The sequence below is a fragment of the Pleurodeles waltl genome, chromosome 7 (assembly GCF_031143425.1).
Source record: "Pleurodeles waltl isolate 20211129_DDA chromosome 7, aPleWal1.hap1.20221129, whole genome shotgun sequence".
In the NCBI taxonomy this organism is placed as follows: domain Eukaryota; kingdom Metazoa; phylum Chordata; class Amphibia; order Caudata; family Salamandridae; genus Pleurodeles; species Pleurodeles waltl.
The window spans coordinates 1,212,521,291-1,212,548,703 of NC_090446.1; the positions used below are offsets into that span (position 1 = coordinate 1,212,521,291).

Below are 27,413 nucleotides of genomic sequence, written 5' to 3' on the forward strand. Positions count from 1 at the left end.
GCTCATTTTCTAAACAATGAAACGTACTTGTGTCTATGTTCGCTTATTATCACATCGTTGGATGTTTTAAAACTGTAATGTTTCCATACATAATACTATCATGTTATGTACTCGAACATTTGTGGAAAAATAACGATATAATTATACAGAAGCGAAAATTCGTGAGCGCCTTCGGTAGTCTTCGTTATTTCTGTCGCAAATCTCTGATAGGAACTCCGTACCAAGATGTCCGCTCTTTTCCAGTTAAAGTACGATGGTGGGTTGCTGGAAAGTGACAACAGACTTGCTTCCTCCGAGGTCGGAACTTTTTCATGCGCGTGCAACGCGCCTGTTTTAATCAGCGTCTGCCACTAGTATATGTAGTTAGGGTAGTTGTGGCACTCTTCTGTAGTTAGTTGCTTTTCCTCGAGTTGAGCGCTTCTCTGTGCTTTCAGAGAGCCCACCAAAAGCCGCTATTTTTGCTTTGTTAGCGGTAAAGCACGTATCCTTTATAGAGAATTCACTGAGGCAAAACCTGGAGCTTTCTGAGCGCCGGGGAAGTACTAGACACCTGTAGTCGCATCTCCACTCGCACACATGCACGAAGAACCAGGTGGCCCAGCAACCCTCATGCAGACTGGCAGCGCTGGAGACTCCGCAGCGGCTCCTCTCGGCTCCCTGAGCCGTGGTCAGATTGACGTGGTATGTGTATTGCCTTTGCACGTAGCTTGGTTCAATAGAGACTTCGGATTATAAAGTCATTTATAATTTAGGCAAAATTGGAGACTTGCAACCAAAACAGCCCTACCACTGTGTATTCATGGAGAGTCCCTGAAAGACACGCTTCATTTAATAGAACACTGTTTGCCACTCCCAGCCATAGGTAGTCTGTTATCACCGTACAAACGAACACGTGCTGACCCACACCTATCAATCTGATGGCTGTTGAATGAGGTGGATCTCGTTAAAGTGACTGGAGATTTTTTGGGGGGAGTATGACAGATTTGCATACGGAACGAGTGACCTTTTGGAAGTCTACTGACGCACGTTGCTTTATAGAGGTGGACGAGCCAACAAATTAAAAGGGAGAGCTGAGGATGACTTGGCTTTACCAGTCTGTGCGCAACGGAGCCTTGAAAACATCTGGCATATAATTAATTTCAAGAACTGTATGTAAAATAATTAAAAACATTTTTTTTAACATTTCACCTGCGAACACCAGCATTGGCATTGCATTGAGAGGCATTTATTAAAATAGATTTTTTAAACATGAATTTAGAAACATTTCACTGGCCCAGAACTAAGTAAGAGGCGAGTCTTATGTGTACTCAATATGTAGTCTAGATTCTTATTAAGGAGAGAGTACAATTATAGCCTTATAAATCAACCACAAAGGTTTTATTACGTGATAACTGATAATTAAGAAAATATTGGTCTGAAGAAATCAAATGTTCCCCTACGAACACACCTTGGTCAATCACAGAAGCCCTGATTTAGCCTTGGTTTTCTGGTTTCACATTGTGCAATTCACCCACTACATGGGTATCTTTTCTCTCTCCTTTATTACATCAAAGGCAACTATTATGTCTATAATATTTGCTACATGAGGGTAGAGTGAATGGCAGGCAGAAGCCAGGTAAAAACTCAGCTCGTTTTGTGGCTTGAGAGTCCTAGAGAACCTCAAACTCAAGCCTGGCATTTGGCTCGAGATTTCACTGGCTCACCCACCTCTCTTTCTTTATAGGAGGGTGTATAATGTATACTATTAAATGGATGGTGATGTCGGCCAGATGAGGGTGAATTGACAGGTTTATAGTAGTCAAGTTTTAAACAAAATCAGGGAACAATTTGACAGGGAGGTAATATTAATAGAAAGGAAACTAACATTAAAAACATCTGTAGATCTGGAATTACGACCTACAGCAGGAGTGTTTGTATGTACCTGGGTGATACTTAAACATTGCCAACATTAAATTCAGGAATACTAGATTGCAAGATGCAAAACAACAGTCTGAGAAGTGTTGTGAAATGGCTGTAAAGAGCCATGTCCAAGTAATGTTTATAAAAGGCAGCACCCAAGTCTGGTTTTCAGTGCTCTTATTTTTTAGTATCTTATTTAGATGTTTTATGCTGTGCAAACATGTCGGCTTTCGACAGTTCCATAGAGCCATACATTGGTTCTGCAAGCTTGGTGAGATTGAGAAATATAGGCAGTGAGGACTAATATGGTCAGGGGCTCTGCAGAGCACGACTGGATCTGTCCATTTTGCCTAATTTCCTTGTAGGTACTTTGTGCACTAGGCAGGTTTGGGAGGTGCCTTGCTCCCTCGCTACTGGGCACCATATTTGAACAGGGAGTGTTTCCCTGTTTTGCTGATTTTATGTTTTAACGTTCGCACATTTCTTTTACTTTCCTTTCCTTTACCAGTATATATTCCCTCACAGGGGAGCCTGTGCAGGTCTACAGGGTTGCTGGGCCCTGGTTTTGCACCCTTTTTAGTTTTCCACTTGTTTTTAGGTCCGCACCTCTAAGCAATGGGATTTTCAACACACCCCCTCATATGGAGTGTTATTTAAGTTCATCACCAGTGCTTCTGCGCAGCTCAGAAGAGCACGACTGGATCTGCACACTTTACCTAATTTCCTTGTAGGTACTTTGTGCACCAGGCACTGTGCCGGTTTTGGAGGTGCCTGGCTCCCTCGCTACTGGGCACCATATTTGCGAAGGAACTGTTTCCCTATTTTGCTGATTTTATGTTTTAACTTTAGTAATTTTCTTTTACTTTACTTTCCTTTACTAGTATATATTCCCTCACAGGGGAGCCTGTGTGGTTCTGCAGGGTTGCTGGGCCCTGGTTTTGCATCGTTTTTTGTTTGCCACTTGTTTTTAGGTCCGAGCTTCCAATCACCGTATCTTCAACACACCTCCTCATATGGAGGGTTATTTAAAACCATCACTAGTGTCCGCACAGTAGATGCACGCCAAAGGCAAGCCCATTTGCACCCGCATAGCAGTGAGCGCCAGAACCCCTGATGTTTTCACCCGGCAAATGGCCTCTAGGAAACAATATTTCTGTAAGGTACTGCGCGGGCTCTCAGTCTCTCAGCTCATGGTTGAGTTTGTATCATTCTGGCTGAACTTCCTCCTGTTTATAATACTATTTGTGCTAACTGCGGTTTCCAATTACATGTGCACGTAATTCAGCAAGGCACTCAGTGTTGGGATGTTTTTCCACCTCTAATAATCAAATTACTAAAATGCGTTGTGCGCTTAGAAATGTTTGCTTCGTAGTTAAACATTGTCCAGAATTAGCTGATTTTATTGATAGTAATCTTCTCAACATGGTCTTTGTAACACGTTTACAAGCCACTCTGGAGTACTCAGAATGGTTAAACCCGGGTATTTTCTAAGCTAGTCCCCCCTCAAATCAACCAACACCGGCAGAACAAAACCTTCCGCGCTATGGTTTACAGATGCATTCCGTCAGGAAAAACAAAACTGTAGAAGGCTTAAAAGAAAATAGAGGTCGCATTAGTGTGCACATGGAAAATAAATATAAATTTGTTATGACCAAGTATAAAGGTCTACTTATGAATGCAAAAACAGCCTACTATAAGCAGCATATTGAATCAGCTAACAATTCCGCTAGCAAATTACTCCAGGTAGACATTAAAATCGCCAAACTTCCCGGCAACAAAGGAGCAAGCAGTAGTCAACTTTTTTGCAACCCGCTTGCCCACTATTTTCGTGACAAGGTTGACCAAATCTGTTTGAATTTCGCCACCGATTAAAATCTAGCCTCCAAAGCTGATTTCTATAAAAATCTTGTCACTGATGAGAAAATAAATACTCACGATGACCTGGAACAAATAACTTTTCCTGAATTCTCCCAGTCACACCTGACCAGGTGATCAGGCTGATTCACTCTACCAAATCAGGGTCTTCATCAGACCCTTATCCGCCTTTGGTGGTTAAACTGATTCCAGGGTCCGTAGTTAGTAACTAAACCAGCATCCTTAATTCAATGTTTGTAGTTAGGTATTCTCACTGTGCCACTGGATTCAAGCTGGCCTGGCTGATGACGGGTGATACCCTGAAACCAGTCCCAGGATGCTTGTTTCCGGTCCATGGAGGACCTGACCTGGGAGTTCAGGCTAGACTGTTCCCATGAGGAACAGGGTCAAGACTGTTTTGCATATGGCTGGGTCCAAACTGGGGTGGCATGGTGAGCAAAAGAATGATGGATTAAACCCAGATCTGTGACTGGGGGTGAGCGATTGCATTGTTCAGCACTCCGTTCATCATCCTTTTGTGTTGTTAAAGAAGCTGGGTATTTCCCATCACTTTGGAAAAAGGCCTCAATTCTTTGTCTTTTGACCAAACCAAACCTAAAACCTGAAGATCCTACTATCATCCCATTTCCCGCCTACCACCTCCTGCAAAAATTGCAGTGAAAGTGATGAATCAACTACTGGTTCAATTCATCCAGGATAGCCAACTTTTGGACCCAACACAGTTTAGGTTCAGCCCTGGATTCAGCACAGAAACTGCTCTGATCAAGGCAACCAAGGAAATAAGGGTGGCATTGGATAAGGGAGGTGCTGCAGCCCTTATTCGCCTCAACTTGTCGGCGGCCTTTGATACGGTCGACCATACTTTTTTGATCGACCATCTTGAGGCATTGGGGATTAAAAATAAGCCACTTGCTCTTCTGAGCTCATTCTTGGAAGTAAGAGAGCAAATTGTCACCATGGACTTATACACCTCTAAACCTTTTTCTCTTCCATGCGGGGTCCCACAAGGGCCCTCGCTTAGCCCTACATTGTTCAACCTTTACGTAACAGAGCTAGCGTTGCTGATTAAATCCTTTGGATTCTCCCTTACCTCCTATGCTGACGACACGCAAATTGTGTTTTTAACATTCAGTAATGTAACCATCGTCGGTGTTAAGTTCCATGACTGCATGCATGCAATTAGTGTCTGGAAGAGCAATCACTGCCTTAAGCTAAACTCGGGTAACACCGAAGTGATTCTTTTTGGGAATTTTTGGCCCCATCCTGTTTGCCACAAGAGGCGGGGCCACTCCTTATTCCAGTAAAAACGGCAAAGAACCTAGGAGTTGTGATTGATGATAGGCGGAATTTTGGCAACCAATTTGGTGGTCTGTTCCTTATTTAACACTTTAAGGATGATTAAAAATCTTCTCCCATTATAACTCTCAGACTCTAAGAAAACCGTAATTATAACCCTAGTTTTGTCAAAAATGGACTTTTGCAATGGGTTGTACCTACGTTTGCAAGAACAACATCTGAATAAATTGCAAACCCTGCAGAATGCAGCAGCCAAATTGCTATTAGGGATTCCTAAATTTCAATCAGTCGCTCAGGCCACCAAAAGGCTTCACTGGCTGACAGGAACAGCATAAAATTCAAGGCGCTCTGCATAGCCTACAAGTCTTTGCATGATATCGGTCTTGAGGTCTTGAGACAAGCAATCAAATGGTACGAGCCCAGCAGAAATCTATGATCGATGGGGACAAAGAAAGTAGTGGTCCCCAGATTCAACAGGTTGAAATGGGGAGGAAGAAGTTTTGTTACTGGGGCCACCACAACTTGGCATCTGCTTCCACCTCACATCAGTGCTGCTCTCTCGCTGCTTGCCATCAGAAACGAGCTGAAAATGTGTTTTTCTAATAATTCTTTCTAATTAGGGCTTCATTCAGTTGTGCTCAAGCCTTTTGCTAGCTCCAAGACACCTCAGGTTACACAAGCGCTCTATAAATTGCTTAGCATAACATACTTTTACAGATAAAGATATATATAATCAATCATTTCACTTGGGGCCTCATGGGCAGGTTTTAGGTAGAAAAGGGGTCCACATTGTGTTGTTGGGGGAGCGCAGATGGAGTCCAGCCAGTTTTCAGTTGTGTTTAGTGGTCTCTGATCTTAGTGATGATTATCTGACAGTTCAATTTACAGAACTTTTCTGAAGTTTAGGTAGTCCTATTGTGTGTTAACATCTCAGATGAAGATGTTTCAGAGTCTTGGGTGCTGTACTGAGTTTGCCCCTTGTATTAATCTTTTGAACTTAGGTTGGCAGATGGCCATGCATCGGCTGATAAGAGATTCAGCTCAGAATATATATAGTTGGTAATTGACATCCATCTATCAAGAAGCTCATATCTGGCTGTCCCTAAGAATAGTTTTTCTAATGGATCAAACTTGATGTACAACAGCAAACCTGGAGTGTCTTTACAAAGGGCAATTTGACAGAAGCCTATCTGTCGTTATTCTTAGGGCATAGTTCAGTGATACTCAAAGTACGGCCCTGGGGGTACTCCTGACCTCTACATTCACCCCTGTCAACAGTAGCACTTGGCTACTGTCTACTCGACTCAGCACTAACATTAAAAATATGTTATATAAACAGCAAGCATTTATTTAAATGTTAAATGAAGTTAAAGACAAGAAGTAACTAGGGTGTCCGCACCATTTAACTTTTAAAACACCCTCATTTTTAAACACATCTAGCAGCAAAAGTGGAAAAATATGGTAAAGTCTTCAAAATTAGGAAAGTGTATTTCCTTAACATGCAGAGCTGTTTTGCTTTAATACATCAGATTATATCAGTCCATTGAGTAGAAATACTTTTTTAAGTGATAGTTTTCAAATAAGAATTTAGAAACAATGCCAAAAGTGAACTTAGATGCAAGTTAGTTATGTGCACTTTTTAGGTGGCCTAGGTTCCTATTATACATAAACAACATTATAATATATTAAATCAAACACAGGAGAAGGTTTGTACAGTGCACATCCTGAAGTCATGTATTTCATGGTCCTTTTGTATATGAAAATTAAGAAAAATGAGGGGAAGTGAAATAAAGCAATTCCCTAGGATCACATAATTTGGTGACGTGGGTATACCAGGAATAAATCCAGGTTTTCTGGTTTCACATTGTAATTCAGGCAATTGATGAATATGCTTTGCTTCCCCTACACCCACCTTACCACCAACCCTACCCTAAGCTCCTGAGTGCCAACGTGCTGGCATCAATGCAGCCCAGGTCACATTCAGAAAAACACTTTGGCCCCCGGGACAATGTTTGTGAGTAACCATATCATAGTTCACAGTTTTTCCTATGGAAGCTTTGACTATTTTGCATGTATATTCCATGTTTTCTGTTGACAGTGACAGTCTGCAGATAGGGCTTTCGTTAGATATCTTACTCCTACGTTGTTATTGTTTTGGTTTTTGAGGGTATGTGTATTACAAAGAATGTTGTAGGGTTGTCACATTTTAAAAATAAGATATTGTCTTTTTTTTTTTTTGGGGAGAGTGCTTGTGTTGGAACATACGTTCATACATGTATTCTGCCCACCCAGTGTGCACTGATTTAACTACATTTATTTTTTATATTGATTATGAGGGAATTCAAAAGTGTGAGGAAAGATTTGAAGGCGTTGTTAGACAACATATGCATACAGGGGACTCTCACTCCTGTCAAATGCTTTGAATGGGTTTCCTCTGCGGTAATGGCCCGGAAAAAAATCTGGAGAGATAGGCTTGTACACAGACTTAAGGGTATTTAACCAAAATATTTTGGTAGACTGTCATGCATTGCCCAGAATCAATATTATGCTGGCCAATATAGGTAATAGTAAGATTTATTTCTACCATAGACTGCTGCTCAGCATGCATATCACCAGATTCCTCTTCCTAAAGAATCTCATTCCTTGACCATATTTATAACTTCTTTTGGGGCATACCTATATAGAAAGATGGCATTTTGGGTTACCATCGGCAGCAAGTGTTTTTCAGAGATTAATGGATCACATTTTTGAGGGACAAACAGGAATTCAAGCATTTCAGGACCACATCCTTATTCACACTAGTGATGTTGAACAGCATCTTAGGCTTGTACAAGTAGTTTTGAGTAAACTACAAGAGCATGGCATAATAGGCGTGAGAAATGTACATTTATGACAAATCAAATTGATTACCTTGGTCGCAATATATCAAGAGAAGGTATTAGACCTAAAGAAAGTCTATTGAATGCAATCAGTGAGGCTCCTCTTTCTGATGATAAGGATGCTCTCAGACCATTCTTGGGTCTCAGTGAATATTATGGCATGTGTTTTCAGGGAAAGGCTATAACTGACAGAGCTCTTTTGACAGTATCAAGAAATTGTCAATGCATCAGCTGTCAAACCTTTCACTCATGGTGAGAAGTGTATCATTACGGTGGACGCAAGTTCAAAAGGCATAGGTGCAGTATTGAGTCAATTTAAGGGAGAGGAAAGAACAATGTTTGCTTCTAAAATGCTGAGTGTAGCTGAAACAAAATATAGCACAATAGAAAGAGAAGCCCTTGCATGTGCCTGGGCTGCTGAAAAATCTGAAATGTGTAAATGAGGTGCTAAATTTGATTTAGTAACTGACCATAAGCCTTTAATTTTCATGTTAGGGGATAGATGTCCTAACAAAGCCTCATCTAGGCTTATCAGATTGTGGTCAAGACTTCAAGAATTCTATTTTGATATCAAATATGTACCAGGAGACAAAAATATGAGTAGATTGTTTGTCGTATCTGCCGGTGAATGATAAAGAACACTATGATGGGTATATTGAAGAAGATGATTGTGTCTTGTCTGTAACAGATGCCACTGAATAATTTAGTGTTTTGGAGACAGAATGGGATAAGTGTTCTGTTAAGGATGAGAATATAAACTTGGTCAATGAAGAAGTATGTAGTGAAAGTATTGCCATGTGACAGAAGTCTAAGTACTGAAATGAGCTCTTTTGCACAAGTTGCTTCTGAATTGTCGGTTGTCAATGGCATTGTAACTAGGCAAGATACCTTTGTGCCCCCATAGGAGTAATGTGCACAAATTATGGTCTTGGTATTTGTAAGACATCTGGGTGTTTCTGCTACCGCTAAAAAAATTAAACAGTTATTAGTGGCTAGGTGTTTATGGTCAAGTAAAACAATAAAGAGAAAGTTGTTCAGAATGTTTGTGCTCAGACAAACACTGGAACATGTCCACATCTCCTTTGTGTCCTGTTTAATTGCATAACGAGGCTTGGGAGAAATTTAGGTTAGATTTTTCCTTTCAACCTGTTGAACAATGAAAATAAATATTTAATAGTTGCTGTGGACTAATTTCCCAAATGGCTGTATTTTGCATTTCTTAAGGTTGCCGATACTAAGAGTGCTATAAAGTTTCTTAATTAGTTATTCCAAATTGAGGGAATTGTTAAGGAAATAAGTTTCAGACAATGGAACATATTTTGTGTCTGAGGAAATGTCTACTTTTCTTAAAAAACGAAATATTAGACATGTTAAATTGCCATTGTACAGTCCAGCCTCCAGTGGCTTAGTGGAGAGAGCAAACCATATCCATAAAGAAGGTATCCAAGCCGGCTTTTCTAACAAACTTATTGTAGTCACATATTTACACCAAAAGGTTGGAGCTACAGTACTGCTTCACACAGTACTACAGGAGTTGCTCCCTTTGTACTGGTGAGAGGTAGAAAAACTCCATCTATGTATAGTCCATCTTGGTTGGATGTTAGAGTGGGACAGAGTGAGGGTGAAGTGGATTTTGAAAAAGTGTGTGAACATGTTAGGATTAAACGAAATGCAACGAAAAAATATTTTGAAAGAAGGAGAAATTTGAATGAAGTGTGTATCATCAGTCATCATAAGCTCACAGGTTCAGTGGTGGTGATAATTTGAGTACTAATGTAGCAAGTAGAAATAACATGATTTGTTCAGAGGATGATAATAGAAGCAGCGTTACCTGATGTAGTAGAATGAGAACAGTACCTATTAAGTTTAAAGATTGTTTTTTATTGATCTTTTTAATAATATGCTTACTGGATATTACAGTAGAAATTTTAGCATGTATGTTATGGCTTATTCTGCTGTATTATTTATTATATATTGCTTAATTTTTTTTTTGTTTTAGGGGGAAGTGGTGTAGTATGGGTCAAATGAAAGGTTGATGCTATTGTGGAACTGTGTGATGTAAGGCATTCTAGAATGTAAGCATGGGGAACTATTTTCCTAGCTGCCATTCCAGGGAGTGGTTGTGGGTCTGCAGGAGCAGAGATTTTACTGATGAATTTATAATTGACAATGTACGGATCATTGATGAACTAATGTGTGAAAAACGGGTGACTTTTGTAAATGGCCACCATAATCCATTTTGTTTTCTACTTAGGCTAACTTTGCAGTTGTTTTTATTGCTCAATGCTTACTTAAAAGAGGGTGATTGAATAGCTTATAGACGTCTAAACAGCTACCTCTTGTGGGTTTTTTGTGTTATATCTCACAAGGTCAGATTTATTAGGTCATTGCTATAGTTTGACTTTCCTATTGTTTAGAAAATTTCACTAACGAACGGTTTCCTCCTTGAGGATGGAAGTAGATGGCAACAATGTTAGACCTTTCTTCCTGACTTTGAGATACTGATGAGTTAGAACAACGGAGCCACAGACAAGACAGAAGAGAAGAAGAAATTGTTATAAATTGAGTTTAGCTAATGATTCCGTCAATGAGTCAAATAAGAATTCAGTGTACTATGGATGTGTAACTTTTAGTTATCTAACTTTAGATTTATTGGCTAAATGTACAACACGCCATCTCCTGACCAATCATGAGTTTTGTGAAAGTTAATAAAATGTTCTTACACTTATTCCTGGTGGGAGAGAGAGATAGCAGAGAAGAGCGAGGCAGACCAGACCTTACGAGATTTTCCAGTGATCTTTCAGTCATGTAGGCTTGGGAGAAATATAGATGGTTCCTATTGATAATGTCCCCTTGCTGAAGTGATCTCTCTCTGTTGTTATCCTATGGGTAATGTATAATTTGTGAATTGTTATATGTATCTTTTGTTTTACAGGTTCAAGCTGCAACTCATTAATTAATTGCTGCATAATAATAATATTAATTTTATTTTAACCCGAGTTAGTATGTTTTTCTAAATTGGTGTTTCTAAAACTTTTACATGAAGCCCAACATGTTAATGCTAATTAGTGGTTAGTGAGGGAGTTTGTCCTTACATGCTCATGATTCTAATTGATGTTTTTTGATTTATTGTTTCAATGTATTATATCCCACCAGCGCAGATCTTTGTGTTATTAAGTTGTGTTATAATACTCTAGTTAATTTGTTTACTTGCTTTAATTAAACTTGGGTATATAAGACGTTCTAATCAGCCATTGATGATTCTGTATGCTTATCATTTGTGTTTGAGAATATTTTTGTGACTTTAGTATTGTTAATATATTTTTTTTTTATAACGTCTTGATAAACTGGTGTGATCATTGTAGTGTAATTCGATTATTGATTTCTTGTTTATTGATGCTTATTATGACACGCAACATTGACATCACCTCAAATCAGTGTTGTGTCTGTCCATTGGCCTAAGGTGCGAGATCCACTATTTAGGCCAAAGTAATAGCTAGGATTACTCGGCGCTACAGCAGGTCCTAGCATGGGAAAAAACTCCCCGCATTTTGTACATCACGAGTCTCTGGAGTTTCCTTCATTTGATGCATTCACAATACAGCTTTTTTTCCTGAACATACGAATAGACACAAAGCTTCTATGCCTGAACTGACTTGGTACATATTCAACAAAACAGTAAAGTATACAGAGAATGACAGACATCGCTGTACATGTAACTTATGCAGGTAGGTTAGGCAGTGATATGTGTATTTGTTTCTTAGGTGCTACTTCTGTAAAAGAGATGTAGGCCTTTTACAGTTTCGTATCATAGTAACATGGTGCCTGACACATGTCAAATGGAAAATATGACTCGTGCAAGGTGGCAATTACATCAATTAGGGTAAGCCGGGGTAGAAACTGCTACCTTTGGCTTGTCCTTTATATCTTATCACTGCCATAGCTACTCCTAGTCTTGGGGGTCAGGGATGAAGTGGCAAGAACAGGGTCTATAAGTCGATTTTTCTTTCTACAGCATCCACTCCTTGCCTGTCCCCTATTCTGCTTGCACGAATTAAGAGGCGTTTGATGGGCTAATGGTAAGGTATAGATAGGGTCCGTTCTGCAATCCTGTTGGGGTTGAAAGAGCTTGTGAAATCATGTCTGTCACTGTTTTGTTGCATTGGTGTCCATTAAGGTGGCAAGTCCAGGTTGCATTTAAGACCTAGTAGTAAAGGCCTCTGAATCAGAAAAGAGCTACAAAATCTGTGTTCAACATGAATAATTTGTACATAGGTGTTCAAAAATGTACCATAAGACACAAACAACTTGGTCTATTTGCAGTGATGTGTTTGTAAAATGTACCATAATCAACTTTCACAGATGTTTTGTACACAGCATCATATTACTAGACTCCACAACTCAAGAGTAAATGAACCTGCCCTGAGATGACTGGCCTCTTTTCTTTCCGACAGGCCCCAGTGGCTCTTGCCCTTCATGTCTGAACCCAGGAAGCTCATCTGCGGAGTCCTTAGAGGATCATCACTGAGCCCTACCCTTCTCAACATCTATATGGTGCCACTCACCCACATCATAAGATCTCACAGAATCAACATTGTCTCCTACACAGATGACACCTATCTCACCCTCTCCCTCACAGACAAACACACCACTGGGACACACTTCACCACCTGCTTGTCAGACGTAGCAAACTGGATGAAACAGAACTGCCTAAAACTCAACACAGATAAGACAGAAGTCCTGATCTTCGGGGGCAAGAGCTCTCCATGAGACGACTCCTGGTGGCCAACAGACCTGGGATTCATGTCCACACTTAATGACCCCCACCAAATACCTCAGCATCATCTTGGATGACATGCTCACAGTGGCCAAACAAGTGAACGCTGTCACCTCCTCCTGCTTCTTCAAGCTACGTATGCTTTGCAAAATACTGCTATGGCTCCCCACTGACTCCCGATGCATGGTCACCCAGGCCCTTATCACCAGCAGAATAGACTACGTCGGCACTGTGAATTAGCTCATACAAAGACTCGGGACTTGCCAGAACGCCGCCACTAGACTCATCCTCAATATCCTACGCAGCATACACATCACATTCCTCCTCAGGGGTTACACTGGCTACCAATCCAGAAGCGATGCCAATTCAAGCTGCTCACCCACGCATACAGAGCCCTACATAACGTCGGTCCTGCCTTCCTTAACTACTGTCTCAGCTACCACCAACCCACCAGCCAACCATGCTCAGCCACACTCCACCTTACGCAAATACCCCTCATCCCCAGGAGCAGATCAGAAGGATCCTCCTTCTCCTACATTGTTGACAAATCCTGGAACGACCTTTCACACCATATCTAGACCTTCCCATTTCTACTAGAGTTCCTCAAGAACCTGGAGACCTGGCAGTTTAACTAGGAGCCTAATCGTCCTACTCATCTACTCCGAGCCTGGATACTCCTCGGGTGAGAAGCTCGCTATAAAGTCCGCATAACATAACAATGTCCCATTCTACTGCTTAATGTGTTCATAACACATGACATTCAACAGTTTGTCAGAGATTTCGAACACAATTGGTCACCAGGGAGGAGCTTTGATTGATGTGTCCAAAAGTTAAGTGTCACAGATCTGCCAGGATTTTCATGCAAGTAATTCTTTAATCTCTATTTGGCTATAAAAGAAGCTCTGGAGTGGCACTTTTTCCAAAGTGTTACTCTCAACTCAACAATATTTAAAACTCACTGCAATGCTTCCTTGAATATTGCTTGTGTATTATCTTGTACTTACTTTCATTCTCTCCCTCCAAATAAAAATCACAACAAATGCTACATGTAAATTAAATTAAATGCACGATATATAGAAAAGCCATCTATTAAAAAAACAATATTTTTTCTTTAGAAGATGCTGTTGAAATGGGGAAAAAACACATTTGATGGGGAAAAACTCAATTTCCATCATGATATTCAGAAATCTTTCTTTCTGCTTGCTATAATTCTTTAGTTTTCCTGTAATATTCTCCATCTATGTCCAAAGGTGTAGATGCAAGTGAGTATATGATTGGGTCTGAAGCCTACACAGAGTCCCCACTCCTCCTTGACATTTTGCAAGAGGCTTTAGTGATTCTTCCCGGGATGCGTCCGGGCATAGACTGGGCCAAGAACGGGCAAGTCTGTGCTTGTCCGCGGCCGAACCAGGCTGAGCTGGGACTGCTCTTTCTATCCTTTGGGTTCTTTGGTCCTACTTTTGGACACTTGGACGTAGGAGCTCGGGTGAGTCTAACTCTGTACAGTTAAAGGAGGGTGCTGTTACATTGTGGGTTTCTTGTATAGTTTTGAAGTTACTGACAGATTATCATTTTTTATAATGGGGAAGAAAAACTCCCAGGTTTTAAAGAGTGGGGAGAAGGACTGATGCGCCACTCCTTTGATTACTAACTATCTTACATCTGCCATTGGAGTTATTCCTACTGAACTGCACAAGGTTGGAGACCGTATTGAGGTTGTTCAAAAAAATGATTTTGGAGTCACTCCCCTCAGAATTGACACAGCGGCCACAAAAAGATGATACTGGTATGGTTTGGGGTGAACCCTGTGCTTCAAATAAAGAAGTAAAAAAGGCATCAAAAGTTGCAAAACTTAACAAACGTAGGAAAGAAAGCCCTTGTGTTCTTTGCAAGGAATTTATTGGAATCACTGATGATTCATCTAGCCCTTAATCCCCAAAAAGTGTTTCACTGACCAAGAGGAAACGAGAGGAGGGGGGAATATCTGGTATCATAAAAAATCCTGTTTGCAATATGACCCGCTGTAGTCAGATAGGAAATTGAATAATTAGTGGGATTAACGAGCTAATGTACAATCTAGTCTGTTGGACCCCCAATCTTTTGGTGAATAATTCCAGGCCACTTTTAAAGATGTTATAAGTTCATGTGGTGAATTTTTAACTAGTTCAATAGAAAAATGTTTATCTGATTTTAAGGATAAAATCATAGGTTATTTTAAATCTTTAATGGAGAAAGTTAATGCTCTGGATACAGTACTTCGTGGGACTCATTTAAACTGTAGCACCAAAAATTAGAAAGGCCCTAACCAGTTACAGCCCCGAACAGCAAACAATAGTAACAATAGCATCCTGATTGATGCCCCCGGAGGTCAGTCTGAGGGGGCCAAAATAAATGTATCTGGCACAAGGGAAAAGAGGCGTGGGCCCAGTGGGGACTTATGAGTCAGGCCAGCCTCAGACTGTACCGTTTGGTAAAAACAAACTGATGAACCTGCACTTACCTCCTGACAGTGCCCCATATACTTTAGTTCTCATGGGAGTTACCCCTCTGAAGGAAGAAACTGCTGAGTGCTATAGTCTGATTAGCAAATGTGCCCACTGGTTAAAAAAACACATGCGGCTGGACACCCTGAAACAATTACTAAAATAAATATGGCTAGGAGGGTGAATTGGGTGGGTACTTCTGAAAAAACTATTACGGGGACTGCATAGTGTTGAATTTTAAGGACCCAATGTGTGCTCGTTTTTTTATTTTCACAATTGAATCCTATGTACTGTAACTACGTGCCTGCTCCCTAAGCTCTTTTTATCCCCCTTACTTAAACCAGAGACCGGGAACACAAATGGTCCCAAATCATTTATTAGTGAATAGGTCACTTCCTACGGCCCTGTAAATCACGTCAAATCGTTTTGATGTATAATCAGATATATTGGAAAATGACTGACGTCTGATAGAATGGGATTCAGGTGAGAAATTGGGCCGGGTAGAGCCAGTGATTTCACAGTCCACTAGTACTGCCACCTTAGCCCATCTGCCTGATGTTACCCTAAGTGAGAGGAACAACCAGTCGTTGAGTCTTGTGTCCTGGAATATTGCGGTGGCTAGTAACAAACTTCAAAATGAAGATTGGTTGTCTTTTGTACGTAATTTTACAGTTATTTGCTGTCCGAAGATGTGTGCACTGGAGCCTTTGTTCATCGATGGCTTTAAATCATATTGCACCCCTGCAGTTCCATCTCTGACTGACAGGAGGAGTGTAGATTTGGCTAATTTTGTCTCGTGTTCTGTCACTAACTTGGAGATAACAATTTTGAAATCTGGTCCCTACTTTCAAGTGTTAAGCATTATCCTGGAAAAAAATATGAATATCTGTTTGATTAACTTTTATTTTGATTTCTTTGTGGCACAACCAGTGCCTATTGTCCATGAACTAGGGGAGTCTTTGATAGAGTTTGTGCACCATAGGGACAGTCACTGGTCAGTAATTTAGGCTGATGATTTTAATATTAGGAAATGTTCCCACAGTGGGTTATCGGTCTGTAGGTTCTCAAATGACTTTGGGGTTGATCTTTTTCATTTCGAGCAATCCTCTTATTGCAAAGCCCTAAATCAGATTATCCTTTCTCATGATCTGTTCCTTTTGTCAGATTCTGACTTTGAGGATAAGGGTTATGGCTGCTGCCCCACTTTTGTGGGTTGAGGGAGGGATAGTATAATTGATTTTGTATTGCTGTCCCAAGATTTAATTCAGAAATTGGATGGGTATGTGGTCTATCCTACGCCATTCAGTGATCATAACCTGATTATTTTGGATTTTTCTATTGGTTTATCTCCTCAACCCTCTGAATTGCCAAGACCATTGGTGCATTACAGTGCCAATAAAGGAGTTTGTGTGAAATGGGCAACTGTGGACCCTAACGTATGTTTGGCAGACCTCTTTAAATTGGTTAAACATGAAATAGAGTGCTGTTAGTCATATAATGTTGAGCCAAAAGCTATTAGGGGTAGTTTTATTGTTATGTTTGAAACAGTGTCCAAAATGTTAGTTAAGAACAAGTTTTTGAAAGTAGCCTCTTTACACTTATGGTTTAGTGCAGAATGTACTGCTGCCCTGGAAGTTTTGAAAAAAAGCCATTAACAAGAACTCATGGGATATGGAAGAAGTTAGAGATGCTTGGAAGATGTATAAAGGTACTATAGAACGCAGAAAGCAAGAGCTTAGGCTGAAGGCATGGGAGGATTTGGATAAAACTGCCCAAACAGGGGATAACAAGTTACTTTGGGAAATGATAAACCACCCTTTTTTACAGACTTATCGGCTGTTGGTATAGATTTTCACATCCCTGAGCAGGATTGGGTTGACCACTTTTTACAAGTTTTTAATCCATCTACTGCAGATAAGATGGTCGTGTGGAATATCCACACATAAATGAACAATGGATTGTAGGTTGTATAGATCTAGCATCAGTATCAAAAGCAATATTCTGCTTCCCGGCCAGTGGTAAGGGCCCTGGGGTGCCTATTGATCTTTTCAAACACAAAGTTGATATTTGGACCCCACTAATCACAAATGTCCTTAGATCTGCAGTCAGGAAAAAATTCATTAAATTCATGGTGTGAGTCCATAATAGTTCCTGTTTTTAAAAAGGGGGTAAGAGCTCACCCACCTGTTATCGCCCTATCTCGCTCTTAGATTCATCTTCAAAAATCTTGGGACGGGTGATTTTAGATAAATTAAAGGGTTGGGCTCAGGCAAACTCCTTTTTTTGCAAGCCCAAACCCTGGGACGATTTAACAAGCTCTTAACTTGCATCTAGTCCTAGGCAAGTATGTTGAAATCAGGGGAGGTACTATCCATATGGCTTTTATGGACCTCTCCTATGCCTTTGACTTGGTTGATAGGAGGAAATTATGGGAAATTATGGCCCAGGCGGGAGTTGAGCCTTACCCTCATTAACTTAGTAAGACTCCTCCACCAAGAGAAAACCACTAGGGTGCGTCTTACACAATATGAGGTTGTACTAAGCCTATCAAAATTACTAGAGGGGTAACGCAAGGCTGTATATTGCCCCCTTTTTGTTCTTGTTTTACATAAATGGCTTGGAAAGTTATCTAGGTATTTGTACCCCAGATATCCCATGTGTTGAAAATCATGTTGTTCCTGTATTACTTAATGCGGATGGAGCAGTTCTTTTGGCTTTAACTGCAAATGGCCTGAGAGACTGTTAAATGGTTTTAATTCTTTTATGTCCGAACTTGGCCTGAAGGTAAATTAAAACAAATCACTTTCTATAATTTGTGTCCCAAGGAATACAAGGTCTATGCAGTTCTGTATAAACAACGTCCATATAACTAGAGTAGGTCTCTTTAGTAATCTAGGTATTTTGATAGAAGCAGATGGTTTGTGGCCAGGTTAGTTTTCCCAAAGCGTACAGAAGATGAAAGCAGCCTGTGATGCAATTTTAAGGTTTGCTAAACAGCTCGGTCATAAGCCTATTAAGCATATGATTACATTGTATAATAGTAAATGTCTGTCCGCAGGAGTATACAGTGGTGGAGCAAGTGGGTATGCAGACCCAGGGAAGATGCAGAAAGCTGAAGATAGGTTGCTGAACAAACTTCGTCATTCCTCAAAGTACCGCCAGTTTTGCCACCCACTTAGAGCTAGGCCGTCGCTTTTTGGATGAACGAATATCCATGGCCCGCTGTTGTCAAGGATCAAGATTTGGAATACTTTAGAGGCATTACTCAAGGGAAATCTTGATCGACTGTATAAAGTTCGATAAAATGGATAGAATTCCCTGGGTGGCTTATGTGAAAAGAGCTTTTTTTGCTTTGGGAATGGCATCTTTGTTTGATAGTCCGTAAATCATTGGGCCACAAAGTAAAATGCTAGTAATAAAGAAGTTTTTGTTTTACAGATAGGAGAAAAGAATAGGAAAGGTACTGGATATGAATTCTGTTATATATCATCTTTCACTAATTACTACCTCGAGTATAGAACCTTATTTATGTTGGATAGACAGTTTTGATATTAAGTTTTACTTGACTAGACTGCATATAAATAAAGTTCATTTCTTAGTTTCCTTTCCAACTATAGGTACCTGGTTTTCATCCCTGCCATGTTGCCCTTGTGATGGTATTTTGGCTCAAATATCTGTTCATTTTATGCTCTTTTGTAGTTTATATGGTTCTTTAAGAACTAAATTTTTAAGGCCGGCTATTTTAAACAAGGATTTTAAATCATATAGGGAAGGCATGAGATATTTATAAAGTTTAGCATTCCTGGACATGTGTATTTCTGTACTTAGCTGTATTAAATGTGCTATTATAATCAGGAAAAGGTATGGGTAAACTCAGATAACTATGGATGTTTTTTATCTCTCTTTGCTATATAAAAAAATTGGTCTTTGGTGTTTTTATATGCAACATGTATATGTTTTTACAGTTTTGTTATCGTGCTTTTACATGTTTTGACCAAATAAAGATTTATTGATGATGATGAAGCATAGCTAACCCTGCTCGGGCCAGCTCATTAGCACCCCAAATCATATGTTTACATTTTTTAATGTTTGCCCTTCCCAACATAATTACAATAATATTTGGTAAAATACACATTAGAATGCTTATTGCTGTTCAGTGCCAGGTAGGAATATAATAAATTTGAAAATTATATGATGCAACATCTGATGACCTCTCTGCTTTTTTCCAGTCTGTTATTCTGCCAGTCTTCAATGCCGCGCCTTGGTTAGATGAATGTTTGAAATCTGTTCTTAAGCAAGACTATGAAGGTAGTCTGGAGCTGTCTGTCTTCAATGACGCCAGTAAGGTGAGTATACATGTAGATTCAAAATATGTTTTACTTAGTGCATACACTTTATTTTGTTTTTACAGTGTTACTGGACGGGGTCTAAATAAGGATTTGAAGAGGGTATATTTTATGGGAGAAAAATGATATATTAGGAGAAGTATGTAATTTCTTCTCAATTACTGATTGATACTTATGCATATTGAAACATATGTAACCTTCAAGACATGTTTGAGATATAACACATATGTTTGTTGCATCTTGTAACTCGCATAGATTGAAATATTTATATTTTTTTATCATGAAGATCCTTGTCGGATTAAACAGAATTAAAAGTAAACATAACATTGTTGCGGCTCAAATGTATGTGATTCAACTGATACACATTTCTATACAAGAGAGCAAGTGGGGAGCCGTTTAGAGACATCTTTTGTCATCTCTTTCTGACTGTTTTTTTCAGAGAGTTAAATGAGTTTATCCCCCATTTTTTAGGAGCTCTGAATCCAAGAAAGTATCCAGGTCTTAATAGAGTAACACTGCAATTCCTTTAGAAATATAGACTTTTTATTTTTTACCCGATGACAGAATGTTTAGCATTAAGCACCAGGTGAATTTTAAGCGGAGAAGTTAATTGGAGATTTGAGTTTACCTCTTCAATCTAGAACATTAAAGCACTGTTTTGGAGTAAATTAGAATTATAGACAGTATTACAAATTAGTGGTGAAGTACTGAGAGTCTGTGAAAACAAACTTGGATATATAGGCACGAGTACATATTGAGAGTAAAGCAGGTAATTCATTCATTAATAACTTTATTCGGCTCAAATGAGCCATAAAAGTGCATAAAATAAAACATCAATATACATCATCAATAAAAAAACAACACATCAAACAAGTTCATCAAAATATCAAACAGTATCACAAGATAAAAAGGATGTGCAGAAGAGCAGTCACTACAGAAATCAAGCAATAAATACAAAATAGCCTCATCCAATGTTTAAACCTGTCAACAAGAGCCTCAGTCCATCAGTCCAATGGGTTGACATAAAATGAAATGAGTCAAGAATAACAAACATGTCATGCATCATTTTAAATGTGGATTTCTTATGTGATCTCTTATCAGCACACAATCTATCTTAGCAACATATGGCCATGGGAAGAAGCATAAAAAAATCATTTTAAGATCAATAGAACAAATACAGTTCCTAGAGAGCAGTCACCCTCTGCCACATGGTTATTTGAATATATGTGACAATTGAGAAACAACACCTTGCTGACGGCAGGGTCTGTAGGAAAACTAAGGCAGCCGTACAGTATCTAATGTTGACTTGTTTTAAAAGAGGTAGAATATACAATTTTCTCAATGAGCCATAATGTTTGTAAAAAAGCATAAAGTGCATTGTGCATTTAGCAGAGCTTCCATCACACGGGCAATAAGGTAAATTGGAAATATAGGTGACCTGTGTGGGATAAGCTACCTGTGACGCTGTATTGTAACCCAAATGAAGTATGGGTCAATGCCATTGCATGTACGAATTTCAACATATGCCTAGACATCTGGTTTGATAGTTTCTGCCTGCAATCTCTGGTAATTACACTTTGCTAAAAACAGAGTTTTCAAAGTATTCAAAACGCTAGTCTGAAAAATGTCAGGGTTGTTAAAAAGATCAGCCAAATCCATGCTGTTACAAGAATCATGAGTGTACCTAATCCAGGGGATTTTCAGGCAGTGGTCCAGTTTAAGGCAGTCAGAAAGTACTGCTCAGTTAAAGAAGGGTCTTTCTCCAAATTTTAAACAATAAAAGGATTGGTTGGAGTTTAAAAAAAATCGGTGATGAACCCTAACCCAATTTCAGAGTGGCAGATAAAGGAACTTGTAGATTTTGGGACCGCTAATAACCTCTTAATAAAACCATTGTTGGTTCTTTCCAGCCACATTTGATCACTATAACCCCTTGGACAAGCCCGCAACTGGCATTTGTGTAGCATTTCGCTTTGTATATGGTAACAAGCTCTTTAACAGGCTTATTTCCTATTTTAGCAGCAAAGCCAAAAACGCCCTCTGTAGTTTTTTCAAGGGGCAGAGTCCCCAGGTACATTTTTCATCAAATGTTATCCCAAGGGAATATGGGGACAATAGTGACTTGTTATTTACACTGAAGGCAATGCCTTCCTTCTTGCTAGATCCAAAGACTATTGTATGAGTTTTTGCCTGGTTAGCAACGAAATCCAGGCTGGCTATGAAAGTGCAAAAAAAAAAAAAGCTAAGCTTCGATCCATAAAAGCTAAGTACAGCTTCCCTTTCTTGGGCATCGTATATTTGCCTATCATAAGAAATAGATTGAGGCAGTGCTCAACTGTACCTAAGCCAGGGCGGAAGCCAAACTGGAAATCCGAAAGTACGTTGTGCTGATCTGCCCAGGATTGTAGGTGTTCCAGCAGGATTCTTCCCATAATTTTAGCGGTTGAAGTAATAAGTGATATGGGGCGATAACACTCAGAATCGGACTTGGACCCTTTTTCAAGGATTGGAAAGTCTTCAGCGGGCCAGTTGTTGAAAGAGAGTTCTATACATTAGTCAGGAGTGGTGCCCACAAGGCGATATTAGACTTAAAGAGATCAACCGTAATCCCATCCGGTCTGGGAACTTTCCCCACAGGGCAACTATCCTTTTCTGCAATCACCGCACTCAGTTCAAACTGCAGCCCAGATGTAGCAATAGTGGAGGGAGGGGGGATAGAGTTGGGGATATTCTGGGTGGAATCAATCACCGCAGGAATTAGGTCGTCCATCAAGTAGGATCTGAAGATGTGTGTAGTGAGCTACCCAATTTACCAGTTGGCTTATAGTGTCAATGCTAATTCCCTCTGTTTGAGCAAAATACTTGCAGTTAACCACCGCCTAGAAGACAGTACTGTCCTTAAGTTTGCTAGTCTGTATTAAGGAATAGTATGCTTGCTTGCAAATTACATTCTGAGTCTCTATGGGGCTTTTTTAAATACTGCTAATAACTGGTTGTGGGCCTGTTGGAAATGGCCCTTTTTGCTGGGTTATCCCCCAAACCTTTTGCCTTCTTCCTCCCCTTTTTTCTGATTTGTTTTTTGCTGGTTTATTGTCTCTGCGCACTATACCACAGCAGATCAATGCTAAAGTACAAGTGCTCCCTATGTAAACTGTATTGGTGATTGGTTTATCAATGACTGGCATATTGGATTTACCTGTAGGTCCCTAGTAAAGTGCACCAAAGATGCCCAGGGCCTGTAAATCAAAAGCTACTAGTGGGCCTGCAGCACTGAGTGTGCCACCCATATGAGTAGCCCTGTGAATATGCCTCAGACCTGCCACTGCAGTGGCTGTGTGTAAAGTTTTAAACTGCCAATTCGTCCTGGCAAGTGTACCTACTTGCAAGGCCAAAACCTTACCTTTTTGTACATGAAAGGCACCCCTAAGGTAGGCACTAGGTAGCCCCAGGGGCAGGGTGCAGTGTATGTAAAGGGTGGGACATGTACTGATGTGTTTTACATGTCCTAATAGTGAAATACTGCCAAATTTGTTTTTTACTATTGCAAGGCCTAACTCTCTCATAGGTCAATATGGGGACTGCCTTTAAATATCTTTTAAGTGCAGTTCCCCATTGGGAGCAGATATAGATGTGAATGAGGTTTGGGGTCTCTGAGCTCACAATTTAAAAATACACCTTTTGGTAAAGTTGGTTTTTAGATTGTCAGTTTGAAAATGCCACTTTTAGAAAGTGGGCATTTTCTTGTCTCAAACCATTCTGTGCCGCTGCCTGCTTGTGTATTCCATGTCTGGGTCAGACTGACAGTTGGGCTGTTGTGAATTCCCTCTAGGCAGTGACCAGAAGGGAGCTGAGGTGTAGCCTGCTTATCCTGATGAGTCTCCTGGACTAGAGTGGGGATGGAGGAGCTGACACTTACACCTGAAAGGGCTATGCCTGCCCTCACACAATGCAGTCTCCGACCCCCTGGTGTGTGCCTGGGGCCAGGCCTGGGCAAGGCAGGATATTGTCAAAAACAGAGACTTTCCTTTCAAGTTTGCCTATCTCAAAGGCATAACGGGGTATAAGTAGTGGACCCAAAACCCCAGACTTTGTCAACACTTCTGGATCACAAGGAACCTCTGCCAAGGAAAAGAGCTGAAGAACTGGCAGAGGAGTACTGCCCCTTTGCTGTGTGTGCTTTGCTGGGTTGGCCTGCAGTTGCTGCTTCTACCTTAAAGGGGACAAAGACTGAACTTTGCTGTGTTTCCTGCTAGTGAAGTTTCTCCAAGGGCTTTGAGTAGAGCTTGCCTCCTGTTGGAAGTCCCAGGGACATCAAAGACTTCAGCTTCATCTGCCCACAGCACTGGGAACTGTGTGTTTGTGCTGCAGCAGAAGAAAAGCCACCTCAACACTGTCAAAGATGTTGCTGCCTGCACCATGACCTGACGACACACACGCCGCACGGAGCCATGCCCCAAGTCTCACCACAACCCTGGTCTCACCTACACCATCACCAAGCCGCTGTTTGCATTGTGACCTGTGGGCCCCGCATGCATCATTGCCATGCTCACACCGCAGTTTTGGCATCCCCGACGCTGCCGCTCCACGATGACACTGACGCTACTGCCTGAGGACACTGCTCATGAGGTACATGAAGCACTGTCCCGTCCTGCACTGCAGCCCTGGTCCACCAACGCCAGTGCCATTGGCTCCAGCATCGTCAACAGACACCCCTGTCTGCACCCTGACCCGTGGGCACTGCATGGAGCCCACCCTGTTATCCACCGCCACCTGGGGCCTATCGACAACAGTGCTTCCACAACGATGATGCCGCTGCCTGCATAGTGACCTGGAGACACCGCATGTCGCACTGCCCCGCTTCACACCGCAGTCCTGGTCTCACAGACGCCGCAGGACGCCGTCACCTAGCCACTGCCTGCACCATGACCTGTGGGCACCGCACGTAACATCGTCCCACTTCGCACCGCAGCCCCGGCGCCAACCACGCCAGTGCTCCTGACTTTGTCATCAGCCCGAAGTTCGATCTGCAACACGTGTGACTTCAAGGGCCCAGCAACCCCCGCACCGACCTCCGGAACTGACGCCTGCGACGTTGCACTCTGGATCTCATCACGAGGATCACGACGCCCTGCATTTCCAAGGTACTGTTTGCGGGTCTTCCCGATACCGTAGCCGGCCCGCAACGCCATGGCAGGCCTGAACTGTTGTATTTGTTGTTCACAACACCATGATAGGCCCAGATGGAGCTATCAACCTCAAGGAACTCTATTTTTACGTTAATTCTTGCAAAATTCTTATGTTTATTACTGTATGCTGGATTTTCCTCATTTTGGTCTTGTTTTACACAGATAAATATTGGCTGTTTTTCTAAACCTGGTGTAGTGTCCTTTTGTAGTGTTTTCACTGCTTTACTGTGTGCTATGTGCATGTGCTTTACAAATTGCTTCTGAGATAAGCCTGACTGCTCATGCTAAGCTACCAAGGGGGTGAGCAGGGGTTATCTGAGCTGGGTATCTCCCTTATCCTGACTAGAGTGAGGGCCCCTACTTGGACAGGGTGCAAACCGACTGCCTACTAGCGACCCCATTTCTAACAGGGCCTCACTGCAGTCAACATCAAACCATTTGGGTAGCTTTCTATACTTGGAGACAAATGGAAGTGTAAGCATGTTACGAGCCGTATTGTAAATTCTATGATAACAATTATTAACTCAGGGCCTCCCCTAAGGGAGATATTATCACTTAAGCAAGTCATAAATTCAGGTAACATTGCACCCAGTAGGGCAGACAAAAAGAAAACTTGATCACTTTTGTCCAGCTCATGATCACCCCTTTGTACTTAGAATAATACGTGGCAGATGATTAACCTTTAGCTGCCTTTTGGCAAAGAGGGAGTTATAGAGTGATAAGGCCAGGAACCTATAATTGCTGACGAGAGATTATGCGAGGGTGTAAACTGATAGCCACTCTCTTATTCCCTTTGAGAATAAAATTAAGTCAATTTGACTATGGCTTCCCTCTTGATAAACATGGGGAAAATAACTTGGTCAAGATTCAAGGCATCAAAAGCAAATACTAAATTATATTTCATTAACACAAAATTAAATTCATCACCCGACAGGCTGTGAACAAAATGAGTGATACAGTACCCCGAATCATCCACGAACCCATAACACTTGGTAGTAGATATTTGGCTGTGCCTTGTGTTGAAATCTTCCAGGGCAACAATTGCACAACTGCCAGTTATAATATTGCAGAACAACATTACTTGCATCAAAGACATTATTGTCAATGTTTATCAGTAACAACTGCTTATTTCGACATTGCAACAAAATCAGTTGATGATGGGCAGAAGTCAGGCCTGACCAAATATCTTGGGCTGGTAGCACAAGGAAGATAATCGTGGTGAGGCCTCCCTTTGCCCTGCCCACAGAACCTGGGACTGCCGGGGTGAAGAAGATGCCAAAACCGTTGAGTGCCATGGTGTCATTTAACCAACTCTCCTGTAAGCAGATAACTGTGTAGTGTTGAATAAATTTGTGCCGATATGGATTGTCCAGCTTATTAGCCAAGCCAGCTACATTCCACGAAGCTAACACTATCCGGTTGTCCATATCAGCCAAAATACTGCCTAGTCCAGGTCCCAGGATGCTTCCGTCGCTAAGACGGGGAGAGTTAATTCGGACTTCTCCAGGCACTGCTAGCTCATTTGAGGAATTTGGGCATTAATATTAAAAGTGATCACCTCCATAGAGAGTCATTCCAGGTGGTCCAGCTGAGAAACAGGCATAAACCTATTTGAGATGGCGAAGGGTGAGGATAGTTCATGGGCACTCTTGAGAGCCCTTTCATTGGTCTATAAAAGAAGCCTAACCGAAGTTCTTCTACCCTCAATGAGGTTGGGTCCATTAAACTGAGCTGGGATAAGAAAAGTTTGGTTAACACTGTTTTAAAAATTGATTATGATACAGTCATTACTTTCAGGCTTCCTGGTGTGCCTAGCCAGGACACTCTGCGTACAAGGTTACTCTGACTGTGAGTTAGCGCTGGACTCTCCAGCCTTCCGTTAACCAAGTGCACCACCTTAATTAGCAGTTGATCATGGTCCTCGTGCACATCTTGTCTCAAACGGGGTACGCCTCTCAAGATCAGCCTAAAGGTGGTGGCTTGAGGGGTAGTTGCAAGATACGAAACTTAGAATAGGGTGGCTCTTGGGAATGTTCGAGTCTTTTGTCCGATAATGCAGAAGGTTCTTTAATTTGGGCAGTGGGCCCGTCTCTCATTGTCAGTCTAGCAAACGGGCTGGACTTTTTTTTGCATGAATTCACGCATTACTCCCCCACAGTGGTCATCCAGCCCATTAGAAACACCTCTCTATACTACTCTTGCATGCAACTCAGTAGATGGTGTTAAGGTCAGAGGAAGGGCTCCATAGCCAAGGAGAGATGTTGCTGCAAGATGATGTGCCACAAGGGCTAAGTTCAGGTTGGTAGCCCTTTTTCAGTTTTCTCTAGTCTGGACAATATTGGCCTCAGGGCACCCATAATTGATTTTAACATGCCCCTACAAATCTCGTCTATTAGATTGGATGTATTTTCCCCTGAGTGGCCTATACTGTTGATATTAGGGTCCAGTCCTGGACTTTGTGGTGGTGTCGAGGATCCGGGGCATGGCCTTTTGGATTTAATTCCCCCCCCCCCCCTCCCTCCACTCTCTTCCTCTTCCCACATTGCTTCTTCAAGTTGCCCCCACTAACAGATATTGGAACCTGAGGTTGTATCCTCCCCTCAGGATGGCAGGTGTGCTCTGCATAACTGTGGGAACATGGGGAGAGGGACATATAGAAGTATTCGAAGTCC

General features: G+C 41.2%; 1 protein-coding gene across 1 annotated transcript in view; it reads left to right on the top strand.

Annotated features, from left to right (window-relative positions):
• Positions 1–285: 285 nt before the first annotated feature.
• The window catches only part of B3GNTL1 (UDP-GlcNAc:betaGal beta-1,3-N-acetylglucosaminyltransferase like 1), a 1,877,148-nt gene continuing 1,850,020 nt past the window's right edge, over positions 286–27,413 (top strand). The window contains exons 1-2 of the mRNA XM_069200350.1: positions 286–681; positions 19,439–19,555. Of these exons, the coding sequence (XP_069056451.1) occupies positions 577–681; positions 19,439–19,555 (222 nt within the window). The 5' untranslated portion in view covers positions 286–576. The remainder of the gene's footprint in view (positions 682–19,438; positions 19,556–27,413) is intronic.